The 26,700-nt window shown below is 40.2% G+C and overlaps 1 protein-coding gene across 4 annotated transcripts in view; it reads left to right on the forward strand.

The window, feature by feature from the left end:
* plekhg5b (pleckstrin homology domain containing, family G (with RhoGef domain) member 5b) overlaps positions 1–26,700 on the forward strand; it is an 85,217-nt gene that overhangs the window by 53,416 nt on the left and 5,101 nt on the right. For all 4 annotated transcript variants that reach the window (XM_066670248.1, XM_066670250.1, XM_066670251.1 and 1 more), the window contains 12 exons: positions 306–397; positions 627–763; positions 2,835–3,001; positions 20,598–20,774; positions 22,721–22,891; positions 23,346–23,441; positions 23,607–23,807; positions 24,523–24,633; positions 24,762–24,911; positions 24,995–25,132; positions 25,471–25,590; positions 25,796–25,928. In XM_066670248.1, coding sequence (XP_066526345.1) covers positions 306–397; positions 627–763; positions 2,835–3,001; positions 20,598–20,774; positions 22,721–22,891; positions 23,346–23,441; positions 23,607–23,807; positions 24,523–24,633; positions 24,762–24,911; positions 24,995–25,132; positions 25,471–25,590; positions 25,796–25,928 — 1,693 coding nt within the window. The remainder of the gene's footprint in view (positions 1–305; positions 398–626; positions 764–2,834; positions 3,002–20,597; positions 20,775–22,720; positions 22,892–23,345; positions 23,442–23,606; positions 23,808–24,522; positions 24,634–24,761; positions 24,912–24,994; positions 25,133–25,470; positions 25,591–25,795; positions 25,929–26,700) is intronic.

Below are 26,700 nucleotides of genomic sequence, written 5' to 3' on the forward strand. Positions count from 1 at the left end.
TGGGAAACTCGCATGGACATTTGTTTATAGGAGAACATGAATGTGTTTGTATATCTGTGACTAGCTATTTCTGGAAGTTGCAGCCACATATGTGGGTTTCCTGCTGCTCCTAGGTCATCAGTTGAAGACCCTATCACTGCACAGGAAATCTTTTTCTGAGTCATCACTCGAGCTGAGGATGTGGTAGATTCAAATCTGTCTTTAGAGAGATAATTACAGAGTTCCAGCTTGGCTACAGTGAGAGCCATATATCTTGCTGAAGCAGGAGCCCCCTAAATTCACATTGGAAATGTCTCCCTCTGCAGGACCCCAGCAAGGAATGCTTCACCCTCAAGTTTGACCTGAACGTTGACATAGACACAGAGATAGTTCCCGCCGTGAAAAAGAAGACGCTCAGGTGAGTCAGCCGGGAAAATATTACATATGTAGCAATTCTCGTAAGTTCAGTTTTACTGAAGGACACTGTCTCTGATTTAATGATAGTATTTCCACTGCTGACTCACAGCTACAGACTGTCAGTGAGGAAACTTATCACCTTTTGGTTTCATCTTGTCTTGCTCTGTTTATGATTTTCCTGGGATTTAGACACTGACTCTGTTCGCTTATCATTTTCATCTCTAACCTAGAGAGGTGCTGGGACCAGTCTTTGAACGGAAAGGCATCGAGTTATCCAGAGTGGACCTTTTCCTGGATCAGTCCAACACACCCCTCTCACTCCACTTTGAGGCCTACCCTTTTGGAGGACATTACATTAAAGTCAAAGGTAAGCTTCAGGGGGTTGGGTTTGGGATAAATTTCAAACTGTAAAAATTTTAACTCAAATGGTCTACAGACTTCACCAGAGATGGGATATTGCTGAGCACTGATCTCAGGAAAACATCTTTACCTAAGTAAATGCTTTAATTAAAATCACTCATTTTAAAGCTTAGACATTCTTAAATATAAATGTAATATTTTACTGACTTCTTTTGATTTACATTTTTTTTCACATAGTAATACCATTTGTGGTTTTAAGAGTCTATCTCCAAATTGAAATGGAGAAATACATACTAACGTAACAAAGGAATACAAAAAACCTTAAACTGTAACCAAAACACCATCTGGAATTTAAATTTCTGTTCTTTTGAGTTTTTCAATGATTGTGAGAAAATGTAATGGGTGTTTGGGATATGGCTAAAATCAATGTGCAAAGGCAGTGTGACTCCACTTTAACCAATCTGTAGCTGTAAACACAGACACAGTCCTGTCTTTTATATCACAGCGACCAATACAGCTTAAAGCATCACTAGGTATGATTTAGTATTTTTGTTCCTGGACTCTGCTCCTACAGTTTCAGAGTATAATTCACTTGTACAGCACTTTCTGAAAAAAAAAAGGGTGGGGGGTCTGTTTTTCTACTCCCCTCCAAAAATGCACAGTGTAGTTTCTACAGTGCTGAGTTAGAGGCTTTATTCTCCCTATCACAGGTCAATGAAGCATCACAATGACTTTAACGACAGCTTGTGGGAGTCATTTTGCAGGTCTAAATCTACCATCAGTCATTTCAAACCACTGATCTTCTCCAAACAATCAACACCTGCCACAATCTCCTGTTAAAAAAATAATTTCCTCCAGCTTAATTCTCCGCCCAGGCAATAAATTATATTATGACCTACATATATTAACGGCTGTCTAAATTACATTAGGAACATCATGCTGGGTGATTGGGCATGCTGTGTTATGAACTGTGGGACAGTTCCTTCATGACTAATAACCACACGCCTGTACTTGCAGTTCCCTCCTGCCCTCGACACATCTTTGTTCAGAGAATGTACATGCAGGCGCACACACTCCGCACACATACACACTCATACACAGCGCTTACCACATTCTGACACTGCTTGCGTAATTTACAACCCATGACGTGAAAATGGAGAATTAGATGGAACTTAAAATGATTGCCTTTAGCTTATTGTAGCACCACTGCTGATCCTGATTCTGGTTGCTATACACGAACTGAGGCTTTTAAGGATATTATCATGCACTGCTAGGATGGATGATAACATCACTGAACTAGACTTTTGTAAGTACTTAAAGGCATCTTTTTGGCGTCTTTGTGTGTGTGTTTTAATAGTAGACGTTTATTACAAGACAGATGTTTGGTCATTTCAGATAGTGATCCTCACAGCATACTTTCCTGTTTAGCCTGAGCCTGAATAACTGATGTGCTTTTAGATGTTTGCCGCACTGGATTATTATCAGAGTGTCAGAAATCGTAATGCGTGAAATTATGGAAATCATATTGCTTTTATGAACAGTAACATCAGACAGATGTCTAGATGTGATATATGTGATTGACCGGTATTTCAGTCTGATATTTGAAGCCATATTTACTGTATTCAAATCTGCACTTAATCAAATCTACATTGTATGTTATGCAATGCAAAATCAGAAACCATGTATTTTTTTCAATATTTTATTCTTTTTTTACTTCCTCCCCTGAATATAGTAACAATTACCTTTAAATAAGGTTACTTTGTTTTAAGAACATGTATATTTTTCAATATATGATTATTTTCTGTTAAATATGTTGTCTGCTTTAATTCAGTGGACAATACGTTACTGGTACCTAGTGCATCATTTTGCTGGACAAAGTTAGGGGTCGTTGATTTTACCCCAGTAATGGTAAATATTCATGTACTGCATTCATGTACTACATTAGATAACAGGATTTTTAAAAGTAATTCAGAAATTCTGTCAGCACTTACTGTTTATTGACTTATATATCTGCCTATTCGCTTTTGTTGAGCAGGCTGGAAAGACTATTGATTTTTTGCTTTTTTTCCTGTGTCTAGCTCGTCCTGGTGATGAGCTGAAGGTGGAGCAGGGAGTCAAAGACTTGCGCTCCCTCAGTCTGCCCAATATGAAGAACACAGGTGGGGGCAGCCCCTACATCCTCGCCCCCACCAATGATAAGATTGAACATGGTTCCCTTAGTCGCCGGGAGAGCGTGGACATACTGGTGAGTAACGGTAGCCTTCTGCTTCTCATCCAGGTTACTGGAAACAGGTTATCCCTCTTCTTCTTCTCTGTCTTCTGTCTTTTTACTATGTGGCTCTTCAGCATTTTTTAACCCAATCTCTATTTCTTGCATCTGTAGCCTGCTGTTGATTACCACAGACAGTAGTTTCCTAGTCCTTAAAACAGAACAGGAAACTTGTTGACTGTAATGTTGACAATCTCTCTCTCACAAAAGTCCCTCTGTGTTTCATCATGGTTTGTTTCACACTTGGTCTGACCACTTCAGTATTCATGGTTTACATGCTAATGTCTCCTGTGTGGGTTTCATGTCTTACCTCATCACCTTGGTTAAGCGCTACCACCCTCTTCCTCGTCCAGCAACCAGAAGAGGTTGCTGTAGCATACACTTTAAGGCTATTGTGGTTGTCAGTGTTGAGCTTTTGCATTCAGTTTCTTGAGTTCTAAGCGTCTTCATGGAAAACAATCTTTTTAAATATGTATAAAATATGGATTTAAATATGAATTAATGGACTATCTTCTTTTCTTTTTTACAAATTTTCAATAATTTTAGCTTCAGGCACTCGGCCCACATGTAAACAGGGCCTCGGATGTGATTTGTGGATTTTGTCAGTTCTGGCTTTCTGCAAATTCATGCAAACACACTCCTGTGAAGAGGGTTTTTTCCTTTTCTCTCAGTCAGGAAATGCTCTTTTACAAATGTTAGTTTGCTTTGCTCCCTGACTGAGCCCTTCAAGATAATGTTCACACTGTGTGAAGGACAGCTGCTGCATTCAAATGATGTAGGAAACTAAAAATCAATAAAAACAAAGATGCATGTTTTTCTTTGGACAGCTATGTAAGATGCGTAAAGTATTTCTAAATAAGCCACGACTTGTGTCCATTTATTTGGATCTCAGGGTAATTGATCTGTGGGCATCAAACAAACAGGCAGGTCGCAGTGTGATTAGTGCTGCTGCAGCACTAAAGCTTTTAGAGTTTGTTTGATGTTTAATTGTCAAGCTTAGCTCTAGAACCTTAAGAAGTGATGTTTCTGGTGGACCGTGGCTTAGAGCTCATTCTGCCATGGTGCGTGGAGCTGTGTTTTCTGCAGAGTTATGTAACACATACCAACAAGCCTGCACGCGTTGTAGTCTTAATGCCTGCTTCTTACGGTTCTAATTCTCCTTTAAACACTTAAGCAGAAACAGAGTTTCAGCTCCCAAATCTGCCATAAGTTTGGTCTTTATGAAAAAGCAGCACTGAGCACTTTATCCCTGTCGCTGAGCCAAACTGTCTGGATTTTTGGAAAGTTCTAAATTATGAGTTGGCTCTCCATAAAAGGTAAAGCATTGCCTTAATACAAAGTGAGAACATTTTGTCTGTGAAGCTGAGTCCGTCCTCTCTAAGAAAAGGGAAAAGTAATAGTTATTATGGAAAGGCTTTGATCACAAACGAAGGTAACAATTGGAGGACAGTTATTAGAGTTCAAGCAACATCTGCAGGAGATCCCAGCAACATGTGAAAGTTATTCATCTGCACACAAGTGTGTGCTAAAGAGCCATGTGTGTTTAAAACTGAGAGCCAAAACTTTGCTTGGCCTAGACTAATGTTTGTTTTGGAGCACAAACTACAAAACAATACACATTAAAAAAAATAAATAAATAAGGTACGTATGTGTTAAATCAGGTTTTTGAATATATCTCATAACGTTGCACTATAACGTGTCACAAAATACTTTGTGAAAATTCTGAAAGTTTGCAGTCACACAGCTTCACGGACCTGGAGGTTGTGGGTTCAAGTCCCACTCCAGGTGACTGTCTTTGAAGAGTTTTGTGTGTTCTCCCAGTGTCCGTGCAGGTTTTCTCAGGGTCCTCCGGTTTCCTCCCACGGTCCAAAAACACATGTTGGTAGGTGGATTGGTGACTCAAAATTGTCCATAGGCTTGAGTTTGTGAGTGAATGTATGTGTTTGTGTGTTGCCCTTATTCTGGGTAGGCTCCAGACCCACCGCGACCCTGATCTGGATAATCAGTTACAAATAATGCATGAATGAATGAATTGTAATTCAAACATTCTCTTCCTATTTTTTTTTTCTTTTTCTGGTGGCTTTTGCGTAGTATTTAAAAAGACAATTGTCATTTTATTCAGCAAATATAATCTAAAAATGATGAAGCTTGAAACTGGCAAGCCAGAAAAATTTATTGGTCAGTGCATTCCATATGAGTTCCATAAACGGAAAGGTGCTGCAAAATTATGAGTTATTGAGTCCAAAGGTATGTTTTCGTTTAGAAGATTTAAAGATGGTGATTTCAATATTAGCAATCGTGAACTTAGCGTATTAATGCTTAACCTTTTGGTTAGTTTTGTTGAATAAAAGGACAATTGTCATTTTTAGTATTAAACAACATTTACCATAAAATGACAAATAAGCTGGAGAATGTTTGAATTAAAAAAAAGTACTCATTACATAAAATGTCAGAAAAATTGTCTTTCAATCACACTGGTAAATGTTCTGTATAATGGCCCACCTTCACACTGCCTCATGCATAGGCATGTTTGCATTTACACATTTGCCTTGTGACTGCACATTGGCATGGGGCACTGTCATGCAAATGCTCAAACGCCAACATTCCACCCTCTCCCTTTTCCCTGGAAGAGATTTCTCATTGTTCCTTGTTGCTGTTCTGAATATAATTCTGTCAGTGTATGCAAATGGCGTTATGTCACAGATCTCTGTCTAAAGGGGGATGCAGCATAATGAGTGGAACAAGCCCAGTTTCTGTATATCAGAAGCAATCAGATCCCTACCAGTCCCAGCATTTCTGGTTATTAGGACATTTCAAGTAGGGAATGCACTGATGTGGGCATTCTGTGCATTCCTTCTGTGTTTCATCATGGTTCGTTTCACACTTGGTCTGACCACTTCAGTATTCATGGTTTACATGCTAATGTCTCCTGTGTGGGTTTCATGTCTTACCTCATCACCTTGGTTAAACGCTACCACCCTATTCCTCGTCCGGCAACCAGAAGAGGTTTCTGTAGCGTACACTTTAAGGCTATTGTGGTTGTCAGTGTTGAGCTATTGCATTCAGTTTCTTAAGTTCTAAGCGTCTTCATGGAAAACAATCTTTTTAAATATGTATAAAATATGGATTTAAATATGAATTCATGGACTATCTTCTTTTCTTTTTTTACAAATTTTCAATAATTTTAGCTTCAGGCACTCGGCCTACATGTAAACAGGGCCTCGGATGTAATTTGTGGATTTTGTCAGTTCTTTTCTGACTGGCTTTCTGCAAATTCATGCAAACACACTTCTGTGAAGAGGGTTTTTTCCTTTTCTCTCAGTCAAAAAATGCTCTTTTACAAATGTTAGTTTGTTTTTTTTAGATTAGGACATTTCAAGTAGGATGAAATGATGCTGAAGCTCTATACATAAGCATTATGTTAGCAATTAGTATTTTGTCTATTGGCTGTTTCAGAGCAGACTGATCTCGAGGTAAATCCATACATATTTAACTAACAGGACATTATAGGGTTTATACAATGTATACAGAATATAGTTCTCACTTTGTGGATGTAAACAGGTATTTCTGTTGCTTACTCAGCCTGACGCTAACACTAATCGTAAACCTAACCCTAAATGGAAGCTCCAAGAGATTAGGAACAACAGCATTTCTCATGTGAAACAGTTTCCTACCCTCCTCCAAAAGTTTCAAGGTGTCTTTTCTGCAGTTATGAGCCAGGAGTAGCTAATGCAGAGGCTCTATTCTCCCTATGACAGGTCAGTGAAGCATCACAATGATTTTGAAAGTATAATATTAAGGTAAAAATACTACCTAGTGTTTCTTTAAATTTCCCTATATTACCACTGATTTATGTAGCTAAAAATCTAACTTAGCTAACTGTGGCTAAAAAGCATCTTATCTCTCAATAACAATTAGCAGTTTGTAAAATGCAAGCCTAAACCATCACAAAGCTTTCGGTTTATGGCACTGTGGGTCTCTGTAAATATGGACACCGGTCTTTTACATTAAGCTTGTACAGACATCCCCACTGGACTTTTCATAGCAACTCAGTCCCCCGACTGCAGCACTTTATTCTGTCTGTTTTGACTATGATGGCATGTGGCACTTATGGATATGAGGTCCTGCTGAAGCTCTAAGGCTGGCAGCATATGTAGCTCCACCTGATACCCATCGCTGGAATTCACCTGCCCTCTGCCAGCTATTCCACAGGAATGTTTATGAGGGCCATTAGCCGTGACTGCATTCGACCCTATTGCGCCTTGCCCCTACACCAAAGCCTGACCTTTACAACAAGCCCACCATCCCACCGTGCTCTGGGGGTGTCGCAGACTGTGGGGCTTCTCTTTGAGCTGTGATTTCCCGTATTTGCACCGGTCTTGTGATGACCTTTTGCGCTTTACTGTTTGATGTGTGCTTCTTTTGAGCACCAAAAAAACAAGTGTCTCACTAGAGTAGGTTTTCTATGTTCTCTGCCTCAGTTTGATCTGGCTTGTTCTCCTTTAAACGCACTATAACTTTAACCATATCACTTGACACATAGGTGGTGAAACAATACCTGCATTATCAGTGTTACACCTCAAAGCATTCTAAAAGTTCTCCAGAATTTTGCCTTACAGTGAGGTAAGAGATTGATGCTTGATAAATAATTCTGAGGCTTAAGGTGTACCGTTGTTTTTATCTGGAAGCTGATGAATGTTTGGCACTGCCATGCTATGGAAAATCGGTCTCGAAATAATTGAATATGAGTCACCTTCCAGTCTGGTGTGTGTTCTTTAGACATAGCTGTGTATAGGAGTTGGTATTGTGGGCCTCCTTTGTTGAAGTTGGTTTTGTGTGTGCTTTCAGAACTACAAAATAATTTCTTTTTTCACATAGACTGGACAGAGGGAGATCAGAACCAAGCCTCGACACCTGGCAAAGGTAAACTAATGGGTACTCCAGGTGGAGGAGATTGTGGAGTCTCATGGCCTTGATCCATGTGGCTCTGGCTTGGTTTCAAGTTCCACCTCTAAGACCAAACCTCTCACTTCTTCATGAGAGAGGCATAGAGTTGAGTCATAGCCAGTGGGGAGGCTTTAGGGAGCCCTCTCCAGTCTGTTGCTGGGGCCTTGGGCCATAATCAGGTCTTGTTTATAATGCACTATATGGCTAAAACATGTAGAAAGTTCATCCAACATTCGGTTTATCCAGCGTAATAACATCATCTTCTTTCTTGGATAGACATACTAAAATGTAAGAACATTTCTTTGATGTTTTGATGACATTCAGAGTGTGGATGAGTATTTCTGCACCACAAACACAATTCCAACTCATTCTAAATGTCCAGGGAATGCAGGACCACTGCTCCACAACCCAGTGCTCTAGGCTTTATAATGCTCTAGACCATGCTTGGATGCAATCATCCTGAAAGCATCCTAAAATAGATTGAACACGCTCCTATTCTCTGATGATGGGATGATGTTTGTCTGTTCAGCGCTTCAAGTGAACAGAGCAGCAGCAGCTTTAGAACAGCAAGGTTAATCCAGGTACTAGAAGGTGATGAAAATTCTCATTCTTGTTTTATGTAGTCTTGAGGACTTTGGGAGCAATGGTGCACTAGATGTCAGCTCATGTGAGGATGTTATTTTGGGAGAGAACTCCAATTTGTTTTTGGTATAGCAAAGGAATACCAATATCGAGTTTAGTTTTTCCTCTGAGGAAAGTTCCTTTGCCCTTATGTGTTCCAGCAGCATTAGCCAGCATTTTATTTCTTCTGTATAACTTCACACCCTGGAAAAGAAAAAAAAACAATGTGTTTGTGTTTGTTTTAGTGTGTTAAGGAATTCAAGGTTAAAAAATATATCCTGTTTTATATAGGGAAACCTACTCAAAAAAAAAAGTACTTTTGTCTCCTTGTTTTCCCTCTGTTTACAGGGTAAATAATCTGATCCCGCTGTCCTGCACTTTGAGAGTGTAACAAATTTTGGAGGATATTATTTTGTGACTTTTTGCCAATATTTTTTCACAGATTTGGCTTAAAGTTGAATAAATTAGTTCTCCGTTTGAACATGTAAGATGATGGCGTTTCAGAGGCAGATTCCCAAATGTCTCTCTACACCCTCTGTAGTTCACAGTGTAGGTCATAAAATAAAAGTTTGTATTATTTGTCAAAAATAGCTTGTAGTCAGCCATAAGGTTCATGTCTCCCTGTCAAATTAGTGCACTCCCTGTGTGCAGTATTTTTAGTTTTAGTATTTGTGATGTTCGCTATGTAGGGAATATGGTGCTATTTGGGACATAGCCCCGTCCTCTCTTCTGATTTACATCGAGGAACAAACGTCGGTTTAAACGTTTATATATAAACTCTATATAAACATACATATTTCTTTAATTTTAACATCTATATAAGCACTAGAAGTGTATAAGAGTTTAAATATCACAGTTTTTATTTGGGTTTGGTGTTTATGGGTAATGTGTAAGTACTCAGTATGGTGGCTACTATACACAGTGACATCACCTGCAACCAAAAGATAGGATACGCATGTTGTTACATATTTATATTAAATTTATACATACAAACAGGTACTTATAGGCTGTTGTTACATATTCATATGTATGGGTTTTAAAAACAAGTCCTTGTGTGTGGTGGGCTTGTGTGTGATAAAGGCTGAGGTCAGGCTTGCGTACCTGTCTGATGCAGAGATTCGTTACGCAAGAGCAGAGGTAATCAGATCAGAGGCTTTAGTGGGCCCTTGGGCCAGGAGACTGCATGACGCAGCACACAGGGAATTGTGTCACCATTATAACTCAGGAAAACATATGAATCTGAGATCTGAAAATCTAGCTCCTCAGGCTACTGACCTAGCTTTAACCCTGAAAACAGTTCCATCCGTGTCCTTCATCCTCCTCAGCAAGATTTCCTTTTACAATCCAAGAACATATGTTTGTAGGTGGATTGGCTGTGAGAAATCATTCATAGGTTGATGAATGAATGTGTATTTATTCTCTGAGCTTTATGTCATGGAAAAATAAAATTTTATCTTATGTATTGTCTCAAAGTTTAAACTGTAATTTGGCACGGAGAAATATACAGAAATGTGTTCGCTATAGTCGATGTGTATGTATTTTCACATGGTTAGGCTAGGTTTACTGTTTCACTTTGTAGAAAAGACAATTTACCTGCAGGACCTGCAATGGTTATTATGAGCAGGAATACAAAGTCTGGCAGAGACATCTGTTTTTTAACTTTTGGACCATTTGGAAGATCGGAGCCTGCGCTCAAAATCTCAACACTAAACTCTCAAAAGCAATTCCATCACAGCAGCATCAAAGCTTTGGAAAAATTGCATGGCATTTGATTGCTATGGCATGTGGTTGATCAGGGCTGGGGCAAGAAAAATCTTCCTAGTACTGTCAGCCCACACATTGCTTTGCCAGTCTATAGTTATTTAAGGAGTACACAGTTTTTAATCCCTGTACAGGAGAGAAAGTTTTGGATTGGTTCTGACCTGGTTTTATGGATATTATGATGTGAAAAACATTTTTTTTTGTTTATTTGTTTAATGATATGGGTTACTATTCTACAGCACTCACGATGCTGCATATTATTCTTGTTAATCAACGTATCTGCTGACTTTACGTTGCCTCCTGATGTGGGCTGATGCCCTTTTGATGAAAGGAAGGCAGCAAATGGAAGTTATAATTTATTTACACTGTTGTAGTTCCCTACAAAGTACACTCCTTTTATGTGCACTAGGTTGGCCCTCCCCCCCTTGAGCACCTAGATGATTGATGTCCTGATTTGCACTGAGGCTAACCTGATTATTATGTAATTAGTTTCAGGCTATCAACACCCTGTGCTGAGACACAATAGGGAGAGCAAGAATACACAAAACACAGTCTTACCTCCTTTGTGGATGCTCATGTCGGTGATAAAGAAAGGTTTGTTTAGAAAGGTGTGTTGTAAACAGAACAGGATTCTGCATGTGATTATTTTATATCAGCTTGAGCAGATCAAAACCAATCATGCCCTTTGACAAATCCAGAGACACTGTATTTTATAAATGGAAAATGGGGAAACCTCATTAGGCTGTGGATTCTCTTACTGGGAATACAAAATATCACAAAATATCCTTTTGGTTCAAATATTTTTTTTATTCTATATGTATTAGTATATGGAGCTCTCTTCCAAAACCTAAGAAAATGGTGTTTTACAAAATGACCTCCACTGGAAAATATTAGAAATCAGCATTGATTTCCTGATAACAGTTATATGATGTTTCTCTGTAAAGTTCTATGCTCATATATCTATCTCTCTAGTATAAAGACATTAAATATCATTGCTGTCCATATATATATATATGTATGTTGTGGCTTTTTAGTTTACTACATTGTTTGAACAAAGCATTTACATTGACTTTCATTGAAAGTTAAGAATGATTTTTCCTTTTCCTGTAAATTTACTCTTCTGGGAATGTATCTTTTTCTTTGGTAACTGTCTAGAACTGCTATTGCAAGCACACACACAAACACAGTGTGTGTGCATGTGTGTACTTGCAATGGCTTCTAACTGCACTAGATAATTACATTTCCCAAGCACAAAGATCCCCCCAGTGGTATGTTTGTACGTGACTTATGCATTTGATAAGCAGTTACCCAGGGTCTGCTGTTCTTCTCCCCTGAGATGGGAGGGGTCGGTGGTTGCTGCGTGAATGCTCGAGGGATGTAACTCTGTGTGTAAATGTGTGTGGGCTGAGGTGTGGAGAGTGGCTGAAAGTGGGAGGGGAGCTCAGAAGTCCCAGAACACTAAAGTGTTATCAGTGTCAGTTTCCGAATCAGAATCTGAGTGACCAGAAGACCTGCAGAACGCCCATCTCCAGCACAATCACCTGGACCTCTGCAATGCCATGACCCATGGTCTTTTGGAGCTTTTAAAAGGGATGCTGTCATACTAGCTCAGCCCACTGTTCCTTTGCCTGTTCTGGACCTACACACCTAGAAAGCGTGGGTAACTTTGAGTCTGCCTGGCGGGCTTGGATGTACAGTTTGACTGGGCGCTGCTGTGCTAATGGTACGCTTTTGCCGCCTCTCCTCCTGGCGCAGTTGGGATTTGCTCCATATGGTTCCTGAGGATGTTTCAGACTCAGCGCCACATCAGACCTCAGCACAATGCCAGGTAGGAGAATGATTCTAATAAGGGCTCACCTGGTAGGCAGGGTCATTGGCATGAAAAAAAAAAAACAGTTAGAATCTGGTTGCGTTTTGTGTAGTGAAGCCAACTTCATAGTTTTTGACCATTTGGTACATGAGTTTCTGACTAATTTGTTAGTCCTCTTCAGCTTCTGAGGAAATCCCACTTGTTTGCTTTGGTGACCATTTAACAGATGTGTGTGTGTGTGTGTGTGTGTGTTTGGGGAGGCAGTGGTAGTGTGTGTGGGGGTGTGTGCTCAATACCACACTGTGTGTCATGGAAGAACCTGTGCGCAATGGAAAGGCAGAGGCAGTGCTGGATTACATGATGATACCAGTGCAGGACCTCTCTGTGGAACAGACAGACTTATCTAGACTGGGAGATAAGACTTCTCTGGGATGTCGGTGTTTTTGATCATTGATTAATCTGCTATGCCCAAATCTGAATGGCTCTTTGTTCCACCTGTGCACTGTTTGTGGGGTGTGACTAACGGAATTGAACCTGGGTGCATGGCTGGCCCTGAAACCTGGACCTTGTTGACAGTGAAGGCCAGTCAAGCAAAGGCTAGAGAGTGAAACGTGAGCTCTGTGCTCTTGTTTGTCTTTCACTCACTGTATGTTTTTTTCCCTCCCCTGCTGAGTGTGTATCCTCAGCAGTTAAATCACTCTTGTTTTCCCACCATTAATCAAGGGCTGATCAAGGTCTATTCTTATCATCCTCTACATAAAAAACACTCACTGAACATTTCAAATGACTCAAATACTAAATTGTTAATAATACCCTCTCACACTGCAGGATTTGTTGCTTTTTTGGCCTCGTGTTTCATTATTGAGCTAAGAAAGCATAAGTCTGCCTTTGAAATTCATAGTTGGTATTCTAGGTACCCAAAGTGCTAACTTGGCCTGTGGGACCTTGACATTCCCATGTTTTCCAAAGCTAGCAGGATATTAACCTCAAGAGGTCAGTGTGTCTTTGCTTTCAGGTGAGCTGCATGGACATGGATTCTGGTAAACTTTTAGTCAACAATACACCCTTGGCTTTATTAGGGACAGATTACCAACAGAGTGAATATGATCCATCAGAACGACTTTTATAACGTTACAAAAACTCAAACAAATTGCAAAACATAACACAAAATTTACCTACAGTGTTTGGAATAAGCTAAAATTTATTCCTAATTTAAAATTAGTGCTTGAATGTAGCACCCCAGTGACATTTTAAAGATTGTGCTCATTCAGAAACTCTGGATCAGGGGTCCTCAAACTTTTTAATCAAAGGGCCAGCTCACAGTTTTTCAGTGTTTTGGGGTGGCCGGACTGCAGCCAGAGAAGAAAACATGTAGGCAAATAAAATAATTAAAGTCATAATATTTTGGAAATTACGGAATGCCAGTTCATTCTGCTTGCACATCTACATTGAATTTTTACAGTATGTGTGTGTGAGCACAGCAAGAAAACTTCTCGCTGAAAAGCGCAGATATTGAATTTCCAAAATAGTTCAATTGAAGGCCCTAAAACACCATTGTAGCCGGTGGCACTGTCCCAATACGAGAGTAATGCGATGTGAACGGCATTTCTCACGCAGTAGCGTGTTTACAGCGCTTTGTCTCCCTAACAACCACAGCCTCTCACAGTTTAGGGAAAGGCGGGACTTGGAGTAGAGGACAAGATCTTAACTGTTTTAACATTGACTAGACAAATATGGACCATTGTACTGAATTTCACCCAAAATAATTGCTAGGGACAATTCAGTAGTCACTGGATTGCTATAGAGACATGTCCATACTGTCCAACTCTACACCCTTGGCCAGACAAACATGCATTATGCTGCTGTAGTTAAAGGGGCCAGTCAAATTAAAGCAGCAGTTTTCAATTCACTGTTTGAATTACCACAGAAACTTATTTGTAACTAGAGTTGTTTCGTTTTGCAGCTTTTCCGGCTGTGTTTATTTTCCAAAAGTTAGCTGTCTCCAGAATATATATTCTGTTCCTCCATAAAGGGAAAGTCTATGAATGTGTGGAACATGTTTTTTAATGTGGAATGGTGTGCTTTAGTTGTTTAGTTTGATTTCACTTTCGGTAATGCAGTTAGCCGTCTCCCGAGTTTGGAGATATTTCCACCTTAAATAATATGAAACAGCAAAAATAAGTCATAATCCTCATCTAGGTTTGTGCTTTTTAATGTTTGGAGATCTCTCTGTTGTCTAAAATAACTCCAGAAGCCTCTGCCATGAGCAGAGAGAGGGAGAGGGAGAAAAAGTAACATACTGGACAGTTTGTTTATTTACTGGGGCTTCGTAAACCCATTAGACCAGTTTTGAGCATACAAACAGCCAGGAGAGCTAGAAAATGGTGAGGAAACATATTCTGAATTTTATCAAGGTTTTAAATTACAAAAAATATATGCCTTTAAGTAGAGTACATATAACAGCAAAATTAAACAAACCTTTGGAGCAGGAATAGGGTAACATTTCTCTTTGTGTACTTACTGTGTACAAACACTGGACGTTTTTCCAGCACACAAGCAGAGCTGGAGAGCTAATAAAGGCTGAGAGAACCTTCTCTGAATTTTATGAAAATAAAAGTGTGTAGGTGACAGTACAGCAAGAAGTAACAATCCATAACAATAAATTTGTCTTATAAGCATGTGCTTGGATTTTAGCAGGCTTTGCTGTGGCTTACCTGAAATGGTAAATGGTAATGTTGAAATGGGTCTGATAAGAGGTTCTGCAGAGATGTGTGCACAGAAAGAACTTGCTTGTGTTTGTTAGACTAATTGCCAGGAAAAGCGAACATGTGTCGGTAACAGTGTAAATGACATCCCATAACAAAGACATTTACCCTTTGAAGCTTTGCAGATGTGCCATCTGTGGTGAGTCTCTGTCTGGAAATCGTTCCAGATCAATGGGCACTGAGATTAGAAGAAAGTGAAGTGCACAATATCAGTTCCAGGTTCTGACAGAGCATTAGTTTGATTAAGACCAGAACACAAGTACAAGAAAGGCAGCACGTGCCTATTTTGGGAAGCCCCCCACCCCCCCTTTTTGCGACTCCCAGAGTCCATTTCCCTATGGAGAGAAGCGCTGAGAGATGGGGAAATGGTCTGCATGCCTGTTGTGCTGTGATATATACCTGTGCACACATACAGACAAAGCAAATTTGCTTTCATTGCTATCACTGCTGGCATGATGTAACTTTCTTCATATTAAACATTTAATGTGGCATGAATACCTGTATATTCATATATATATATATATAGTGTTCATTTAGCTTCTTTGTGTAAATCAATATCCACTCTCAACACTTGGTTAAGCCCTTAAGACCACCCTGCTCTTTTGGAATGTTAGGAAATGTTCATAAAGACATTAACTACATGAAATGAATGGGGGTTTCCCCGTCCATTTTGTCATGTTTCAGTGTGTTGGAATAGAGCTTTTGGGGATCAGAACAAGTGTTTTAAAGTGTTTCTGTAGTGTCCCCCGTTTGTAGATAAGACTGTTGTTAACCCCTACACTCCAGCATACAAACCTTTTGCTTTCAAACTCCACTGGAATTTATTTTAAACATAATGTAATTCATACAAACAAGCTACTTCTTATTGAACATCAACAACTAAAATAAATCAATAAATAAACTAACAAATCAGCTTTACAGTGGAGTTATTACAAATAACATTCATTATGTATGTATTCATCTCTCTTACTGAGCCCCCCTTGCAATAGTTCCATGCCCCACCTAGCACACCCCTACCACTTTAGGGATCACTGCTTAAAGTAATCTAAGATAGTGGAATCAAAAACATTACAGACTTTAGGTTGTTAAAGTGAAGGACAGGTCTTTCTCCTCCCTCAACATCCATGTCTGAAGCATCTTTAAGCAAGGCACTTCACCCCTAAATCCTTGATCCTTGGGAGCCAAGGAGGCTATTTCCTACTGTTTGTGCGTATGGTCACAGCCACAGATAAACAGTTCAACACAGTTAAATACAGTCCAATTTTGTTCTGCTACTGTGAAATGTCAATAAAAGTATGTTTCACACAAGGTCATTGAGAACTAAATTTGTGTTGTTAAGAGCTTAATATTGACATATAGTCACATGACTAACGTGGTATTCTAATTAATGTGTTACAAAATGGTAGTTGGGGTTCAAACCAAGGTAAGCTACATATTTATGGCTTTGTTAAATTAAAATAGCACCATTGAATACAATACAAAATACAATAATTGAATCTATGATTATCTATTACATTACAGACGTTGAGGGTATATATTGGTTACTCTGAACTGAATGATTGGATTCGGTATGTATAGGAGTTCAGTGGTGCATTGCAATTAGAAATGTATTCTACTTAACTCAGGAAAGGGGGAAAGTAATTGTCCAGTGCATTTAAACAATAGGCAAGTCTCCAAACAAACAGTTGGCATCTCCCGAGGTACCAAAAAAAATCTTTTGTTGAGGTAATACAAGCTGTCCCAAGGGTCTGCCCACATATGCAGATGAACCTTCTGTCTTCTCCAAGCCACACCTCTTTCTTCCTTCCCTGACACAATGGGACGGGATCCTTCTTGTTGCCATGACGTTTGGTCAGTCCTCCTTAGCAATGCAGACGAGCAGCCTCAGTTGGCTCACTTTACCTCACAAAGCTGGACGGGCAGAGAGAGGAACATTACAGGACAAGACGTACAGAGAGTTGAAGCGGTCTCGTTTGTGAGCCCTGAGGGACCCCATCTAAAACAAAAGACAAGTGTGTCTGTTTCAACTGGAAAGACCTAGTTTGCTACATCTTTTCTTGGCTGGGAAGTGAGCCACAATCCTTGCAGCTGCTGTGGTGTCACAATATGCACATATTATTTGCTGGGTGAGGGTAAAGAGGATTTGAGGGAGAGCAACAGCTGTCTCTGGAATGAGCCAGAGTCTGCTAACACAGTTGAAAGATTACAATGGTCTTCCTTGCTTTTGACATGCCGCTTGTTTCCATGGTGAGTAAAGCCAACTCTATGCATTACAGTTTCTGCTACTAACACTGGTTATTAAGTTCTTCTGAATTTGTGTAAACAGTAAACTTTATGTGCAAATGTTTGTACAGCAGGGATTACAAGCATATCCTTTTACAGTAGCACATACTTACAATCCCGGATGAGAAATAGTTGGAATGGTATGGAAAAATAGGAACAACAATAACAACAATTGGCTGAGGATGACCACTTTTTCAGCATATGCATGAGAAAAATGTACAAATATTTAAAAACAATGTTGATCCAAGAAATTTTACCTTCTACAGTGTAACCAAATTAAAATATTCAAAGAATTTGGAGGAATTTTGGTATGTAAAAAGCAAGGACACAAGCCCTCACTACATCAAATATCATCATTCATGTATAGTAAATATGTCAACATGGGCTCAGGATTACTTTGGCAAACCATTGTCAAGCTGTATTGTACATAAGTTTTAGCTGGCATTTATGGATAAATTTAACTATGCCTAACGGAAACAAGAAAGTTAACTGTGTCCAGAAGTGCCGTTATCTTGCCTCAGTGGCATCTGTTGGACCTTCTGACTGTGGAAACATGTCCTGTGGTTAAACTATTCAATATTTCAAGTTGTTGTTTTTTGTTTTTTTTTTGTTTTTTTTTTTAATGAAATGACACAGTGTGCTCCAGACCATAAAAAAGAGCAACATCTTAACTGTTACTAGCAACAAATCCAAAAGCTAGAGAGTGTCATGGTATGAAAATGTAACTTACACTTCAGCAATGGCACAATTAATGCTAAAACCTGCCTACAACAAAATATGCTTTTTCAGTGACTCCCATACATATTTATAATAATAATAATAATAATTTGCAATCTGCATTTAACCTATCTATGGCAGTGAACACACACCCAGAGCATTGGGCAGCCATCCCCAGCGCCCGGGGAGCATTTGGGGGTTCAGTGCCTTGCTCCGGGGCACTTCAGCCATGGGTGTTCCTGCAGGTCCTGGGGCATCGCTCCCGCAACCTTCCAGTACCAAGCCCGGTCCTCTAACCATTAGGCCAACATATTTTAACATATTTCAACAACACAGTGCAAAGCCACATTCATATTACATAAGCATGGCTGCAGCCTGCACCTGCTGCATTGACCTGCCTGAAGTTCACACTGTTACTGTTACACACCTTAAGACACATTTGCAATGGGACAAAATCTACACCCAAAACACTTAATCGCTGAAGTGTCTTTAGTCCTTTTTGAAATATTGAAATAACTTTACATCAAACTATATGTAACAGTGAATAATAGTCAATGGTTTAGGTATAGAATCTATTTTGCACATTGTTTTTGCTGTATTCTTTCAATCAGCATTGGTCCTTGGACAGATGCAAGTAAGGGTACCCAAATTTCCAAAGTACCTCTACATCTCCTGTTTAAAGTTTTTTTTGCCCTTAGTCAGTGCAGGCTTACTCAGATATACAACACACATCAACACCAGCAACAGCAATGGAGTCTGAAATCCATAGACACTGACTGCTCATCAGTGGTCCTTCCTCCCTTTCCTACTTGGGAGTCGGGACATTTCCTGCCATCTGTATCCTCGTCTACTCGCCTCAGATTCCGCCGAAATCCCCTCATCAAAGCCATGCAGCTGCCCCAGTTCTGTAAGGCTAAATTTAGGAGGGGGTTTTAGCAGGGCACTAATGTATCACTCTTGCTTTTCTCACAACTCTTACTGAGTTGAATGGCAATGACTTTTTCCAAATAATCCATTTTTTATGTGATAAAAGATTTATAGGAGGCAAGTACAGAATTTGACATAGTTGGATTTCTAATGACTATTGTGGTTTACTGTGGAAAGACCCACACAGGATGGAGGTAGGGTGATGAGGGGTTTTGGGGGTTATAGTAATTTCTTTCCACACAGCACTGAAAAAGAGTAGTTTGAAACACCACATCTATTTCACCTGAGCTCTCTGAACAGGTAGATGTCACACTAATCATGTAAGTTTATTGTTGTATGAAAATTATGATCTTCAGTTTACTATCTCTGTGTGGACAGGCAAGTAACACACCATACACTACTGATAGTTTATTGTTTGTTTATATACACTAGGTAAAGGGCGAGTGCCACATATGTATTTTTCTTCTTAGGGAAGTTAGCAGGATAGGCAGGCAAGTTGTTTTATTTTGTTTTCTTTCCTTTACATGTGTCAAATTAAACCTAATTAAGAGCATCAGCTGTGTTGTTTGTCTTAACTGTCATCAATAGTACATGATTTCCACACATATCATGTTATGTCCTCTCTTACCCCTGGTCACCAAACATAAAAACAGAGAGAGGACTGTAACTCTCAGCTTTAAGTAAAATAAACTTTTACAAAAAAAAAAAAAACACTCAAATTTTGCCCTCGTTCTGGTGAAATATAATTTAATTTCCATTTCACCTGATTCTAGTATTCAAAGGCTTGATATATCTTGATGTAGCTGTAGTTTGATGTGCTATTGTTTTCTCCTGGGTGCTAGATCACAAGGATTTGACCTGGGCTCCACTGGTGCAAGTTAGCTATTCCAAGGTGTCGTTGTTTTGGACTTCCATCGTTTTCCTGTTTTCTATTTTCGCCCCCAAAAATGTCTGAGTCCTCTTTGGAATGTTCAAAAAGTAATTAGCGGTGGACATCACTCAGGGCAGAGGAATTCCACAAACTCTGGAAAGAGGTCAACAGCAAGTCTGGCCGGCCACTTGGGAGATTGGATGACAATGGCAAAAAAATGCCTCCCTAGATACCACTAGATCAGTGTTTGTTCACTTCAGCAGGACTCATAAAGCAGATTAAGCCTTGGACGTGTGTGACGCATGACCGGGCTTTCTGATAGGAAACTACTTCAAGGTTCAGTGAAAGATTATAGTCAGTTTGTCTCAAGAACATGACACTGATGTAATAAGGAAATTACAGTATATCCACAGCTAGTGTATTCTGCAGCATGCCAGGACGATGCTGTGATGTCTCTATCGAAATATCTTAACACAGATGATGCAACTGTTTACTCAACCCCCTCCAGTATCATATGATAAATGACCTCTTAGGATAAAATAAATATTTCTCCTTCCTGTTTATTCTTGCTCTGTAACTTATCATTTTCTCTCCTTCCTTTTTACATTTATTCTATTGTTCTTTCTGTTTGCATTTATTTCTCCAGCCCTTACTTCCACCTCTGTGTCCTTCATTCCTCCTCTACCAGTTTTCTCTGAAACACTTTTGCTTCCCTAACTTTAGTATAAATAATCATTTCTGTGTCGTCATCTCTCTGAAAACACTGCAGATTTCCCTCTTATTTCTGGTTTGTAAACTTCTTGATTGCTTCCTTATGCTCTTAAATCTACAGCCTCATAAAATCCCATTTGTCCTCTTTCTCTGTCTCAGGGTCAAGCGCGTCGGAGAAAGAACATGACAGAGTTCTTGGGTGACGCCAACATCCCGTCACCGGACTCTCTGGCCCAGCTCGGGGGATCTATACCCTCTCTTCCCCCAGGATTTGATAACCGAAAGATCCGGGCCACCAGCCGCTTCAGCGGCTTCTTCTTCCCCGGCGCTGGCAAGGTGAGAATCGATTATGCCTGACACACACTACAGGATCTTAAAAATCCTAAACAATCCCACTTAGAATGATATGTTTTACACTACACCATCTGCTCTGAATGAAACACGACACACTCTCAGATTGCTCACTCCTGACAGACAGCTCAAGATGTAATCAAACACAATGGATGGCAGTGAAACCATAACCCTAGCTTGGCTCTCATTGGTTTACAGTCTTTCAGGAATGATGTTAACATAACGTAATGTTTCATATTTACAAGTCACAATCGTGGCAGCCCTGACTGCACCGGGACTGGAGTATTTGTAGGAGTAAAGGTTGGATTCTGGACTCTCCACACCATAGGATAATGCGGGAAGATCATTATTTATGTTCACACTAAAATGAGGAGAGGAGAGGAGAGGAGAGGAGAGGAGAGAGAGAGAGAGAGAGAGAGAGAGAGAGAGAGAGAGAGAGATATGCAAGGCCATTCTGGTGAAATACCATTGTCCTGCACTTGTAGCTTTACAGATATAAATGGTGCACAAAAGAGAACGGTTATGATTGTGGGGAAATGCTGTTCTCTGGTGTGTTTGTTCAGAAGCGTCACGTCATTTATGGTGGAACTGTATATTTTTAACTGAACATAAATTATTGGTTTTTGTACGTGGCTAAAATTAAAAAGAAATTGTATTCTGTTTTTGTATTGTGTTTTTAATTTCAAGAAATTAGCTCTGTTTCAGATTTAAAGTCTGTTCCATTTACAGATAAAATATCACCCACATATGGAGCATGAATAGAGCAATATCCTCAACTTGGTTCATGATTTTCAACATTCGGAGGACTCTTTGTTGTCTAAGAATACTCCGTTTTTCTGCTGTGAGCAGAGATAGCCTAGCATTCCAGACAGTCTTGAGCATGCAAACAGACTGGAGAACAGCAAGTGATGAGGAACATCCACTGAGTTTTATAAAAAGAGGTTTATGATTGGAATATTAAACGTCACCTTTAAATCTTGGACATCATCATCTGCCCAAGATTCCCCTATTTATTAATCCCTAAAATTTACCAACATTGTTTCTCAGCCTTGTATGTTTTCCCCCAGTCCACTCAGCTAAAGGGAAGCACATGTGGATCCACTTCCTGAAGGCTGGATAAGAGCAATAATGAACAGAAAGTGAAAGAAGAGCTGATGTCATGTTGCAATGAAGATTGTTAATTTACCAGGAGCAGTTTCTCGTAAATCTGCTGGGTGTTTTCCCCAGTCTCAGTTCCAGCAGTATCTGTGTGTTGATGTTTCATTTATCAGAACACTACCAGCTTCCTGGCCACTTACGAAATTTAGCTTCCTGCTCGGTTGTCCCTCGAGGGTCATGCGCAGTGGTGACGCAGATGTGAGGAGACAGTAGTTCTGAGGCCTTAGCTGCCATTTATCCACCATTTTGGGTTTATTCTCCATCTCCCTTTGCCTTCAGTGGGGCCTAATGCACTGAGAGACCAGACAGGGCACTGGCATCAAATCCCAGTGGGGCCTGTGACCCTGGTCTCCTAAAAGCAGGGGTTAACCAGGGCTGAACTGTAATTCACCCCACTGCATCAGGTCAGCTTATTAGGTTTGTTGCTAACCGCTATTGTCTAAGAGTGCTCAGTTCAAACAGCTCGTTTTTGTAAGTGGCTGAGCCTCTCAAAGCCTGGACAGTTGCATAATTAGCCACAGGTCCTCGGAAGAGCCCAGTCACAGAGGGATGGGATTTATCGGTGCATTCAAAAGAAGGGTCAGAGTTAAAGAGATCGTAAAACCACAGAGGCTTTGTCTTCTTATGAACAGCCAGACAGCCAGCCGCCCCGGCACGTTAACAAGATGGACCCTAGTGTTTGAAAAGTTGGATGAATTGCATAGTTATGTTTTATTTGTCTGATGTATACAGTGTGTAACTCATTATGCTCCTCTCTGTATGTTCTGCGGCAGGAGGTGGACCGTGTGGAGCTGCTGAATAATAGGCTGCAGATGTACACGTGCCATGGCCTGCCTAAGGTACATCCCCAACTCTCCTTCAACCAGGACTCCTGGGAGGAAGAGGAAGAAGAACCCAACCTTACGCTGGAGGAAAGCTGGCAACAGCTACTGGAAAACCCAGAGGTATATCTCCTTTCTCTTTTCCACTCAACTGCACAAAGTCACACAAAACTGCGTTGCATATAAAGCCATAGGGAGATTAAAGGAACACGAGGTCAGAGTGTGATTCACTTTTTACAGCACTTTCCTGAAATCAAAGCGGGAGGTGTTTGTTTTTTTGAGGGGTTGGGGGTTTTCTACCCCCCTCCAAAAGTTATATAGTGCAGTTTCTGCAGTGTTGAGCTTGGAGTAGCAACAGTTGAAGCTGGAACATTTTACAGACTAAAAAAACTAAGTGTATTATTGGGAGTAATGTCTAAGACTAAACCAATATCTAAGACTAAACTTTAGAGCTATGGAAAAAAAAATTCAGACAAAATGGAAGCTGTAAAAATGACAAAGTATTGGCATCAAATAAGTGCTGAGTATTCTGTGCTATTTGTTCATGGGTTGACTGATGGATGACAATGTTTTGCAGACTCTGAGCAGACGCCAGTTCCACCAACAGGAGGCGATATGGGAACTTCTGCAAACTGAAGCCACATACATCAAGAAGCTGAAGGTTATCACGGATGTAGGTCCTACTTCATCAGTCTACCCTCTAGAATTTCTTCCCCACCTTTGTTGCTTAATCTGCACACTGTGTATTGTCTGTAAAGTAAAATACCATAATTAACACCAGTGAAAGCTCCCCCGGTGGAGCTCTGACCCAAAGCTGTGTTTGTATTCTGTGGTGCAGCTGTTCTTGAGTGGCCTGCTGAACCTGCAAGACTGTGGGCTTCTGTGTGAAGTGGAGCCAGCTAAGCTCTTCAGCAACATCCAGGACCTGGTGCGTGTGCACACAGCATTTTGGACTCAGGTCATGTTGCCAGCAGTGGAGCAGGCACGGAAAAACCAGACCATGCTGGACCCATCTGACCTGCTCTTGGGCTTCCAAACAGTGAGTTTTAACAGAGAGGAGAGAACACTAATAGATCTTATAGTTCTGTCTAAATTAACACATTCACACGCATTAATGCACATGGGAGTTTAACACATTTTTTATTGCTAATTAATAATTTGACTGAATTTGGCCACAACTTCCTCCTATCATACACAAACACACACATAGCTCCTCATTTGATCCACAACTGCACTGTAGCATTTAATTTCTCCATGAAATTTCCTGTATCCAATGCCAAAAGTGAGAGATTAGAATAAAGTAACAGTTTTAAAGCTGTGGTGACATCCATTCAGTGCTGCCATTTTTGGCCAGATCAGTAATTTCAGTGGGACTAAAAAGGTTAAATGAAGGTTAAATGAATTAAACAGTTTCCTCTTTCCAGTGCGTCATGCATAAACAAACTACACATTTATCTCCCTCCCAAAATACAAGGAAGTGCTAGTGCTTTCAGCTTTACTCTTATGGTGACATTAGTAGTGATAGACATTATTAATATAAACATAATTCCATTGTGTTGATCTTATCCCTTTATTTTACATTTAAATATACATTATTAAAAGCTTCAGGCTGAAGAAGGGAATGTGTGATAAATGTGTCTTTTTCTTATCTTACATATAATTTATAGGTAGATGTACATTGCCTGTCAAGCGTTGGAGTGCTAATGTGGACACAAACATTTTAATAGCGTTAATAGCCTGTGGTGTGTTTACAGTTTGCCTCCAGGTTCCAGCCCTACCTACGCTACTGCATGGAGGAGGAGAGCTGCATGGAGTACATGCGTACACTGCTGAGAGACAACGAGCTCTTCAAAATCTACATCACAGTGAGTTATTCCACCTTTATTATCAGCTGTAAAGGATTTCTTGGAACTAGGGCTTTAGTGTATATGAACCCTTTGATGTGAGAACTGCTGTGATTTAATGAAGTCCATCATCTTTATTTTCTCCTCAGTGGGCTGAGGGCAACAAGCAATGTAATCGCCTGAAACTGGCCGACATGCTGGTGAAGCCACACCAAAGACTGACCAAGTACCCACTGCTGCTCAAAACCATCCTGAAGAAAACTGATGACACTGCAGCCAGAGATGCTCTGCTCAGCATGGTGAGCACCCGTTATCTAAATACATTGTATGAGTGATGTAGCAACTGAGACTGTATGATGCTTAGTGTGTGACATTATCTCAGGTGGCATCTGTGGAGACCTTCATCAACAGCGTGGACTCCCAGATGCAGCAGAGGCAGGAGAAGCAGAAGCTGGCGGCTATTTCAGCTCGAGTAGAGAGCTACGAGGCGGTGGAGGGAAGCAGCGAGGAGGTGGAGAGGGTGAGCTGATTTGGTCTTTCTGACCTTCAAATTCCTTGTGTTGTTACACTGATATCTAATATGGAGTCTTCCTGGCACAGCATGTAAGAAACTGGACTATGTAACTTTTTGAGGAGAGTAGGATACCACACCCAATTCACCCCTGCTCCCTCTTGATTTCAGGACAGTGCTGTAAAATGAATTGCAATTTGCAACTGTAGGGGGAGCCCAGGAGTAAAAACAACAAACATTGCATCTACACCATTGTTCTCTATTAGCCGACAATGTATATTACATATGTAATCTTTCTTATTATTTCCAGTATCTAAGCATGTTTTCTCTGTCTGTCTCATTCTCAGGCTCTGCGAGAGTTCAACCACATTGACCTGATGGCGCCTATGATCGACACTTCTCCAGAGGAGACCCGACAGCTCCACCTGGAGGGAGCTCTTCGCATGAAAGAAGGCAAAGACAGCAGGGTGAGGAGATGCAGGACTTTAAAGCAGTGCTTTTAGACTTAGAGTTGAGTGATTTTGTTTAGAACTAAATCATGCCTGCCACTACAGAATGTGTACAAGGTGGTGGGTTTAATTGGGCCTGGAGATTAGCTATTGGGCCAATGTCCCACTGTGTGACGACCTGATTTTAGGCTCTGAGTTTGACATACCTGCTTATGCTCTATAGATGGACGTCTACTGCTTCTTATTCACTGACCTCCTGCTCATCACTAAACCAGTGAAGCGCTTAGAGAAAGTGAAAGTGATCAGACAGCCTCTGCTCATTCATAACATTGTGTGCAAGGAGCTCAAAGACCCAGGTTAGTACACAAACACACACACAGACACTCACATAGATAACTGTGACACGACTACTTTCCTAAGGACTTAAGGACACATAGATAAGTGCTAAATAGCGTAAAGCAATACTTGGCTGTAGTGATGCCTCTTTCCCAGGGACTTACAAGGCACTTACTGCACAGTATTCAACCAAAGCATACCTCCTTGTTTCCCCACTTATTTAACATTTTATTGGTGCTACTGACCATATAGGTGTAGTTTGTAGTGCTACAGTTACCGACTGTAGTTTATCTGTTGCTCTGCATACTTTAGTAGCCCACTTTCTCCCATCTTCTTTAATGGTCAAAACCATCATAGGACCACAAAAGTGCAGGTATTATTTGGGAGGTTTATCATTCTCAGCTCCACATTCGCAGTAACATGATGATGGTGCGTTAGCATGTTGCATTGGTTTGAGTGGATCAGACAAAGCAATGCTGCTGGACTTGGAAAAATGGACAATGAGTGCAGAAACAAGAAGGTTTTAACATTTCGACTGATTGGTTTATATTTATTCATATCAGAATGTTCATTTACGTCAATCCTTTTGTGAAATATCTTTTGTCATCTTACAGTTACTAAATTCAGTGCTTATGCGTGTCTTGTGAATTCCTTGCATTGCCCAACAAAACATCAAGCAATCAGAATGAGGCATTGCTGAAGATTATTTATTTATATACATACGTAAATTAAGATTCAGATGGATAATGGTAATGATGAATTATGGTGACTGTGTAATAAATCCCCTAATGC

Source organism: Hoplias malabaricus, chromosome 5, assembly GCF_029633855.1.
Source record: "Hoplias malabaricus isolate fHopMal1 chromosome 5, fHopMal1.hap1, whole genome shotgun sequence".
NCBI lineage: Eukaryota > Metazoa > Chordata > Actinopteri > Characiformes > Erythrinidae > Hoplias > Hoplias malabaricus.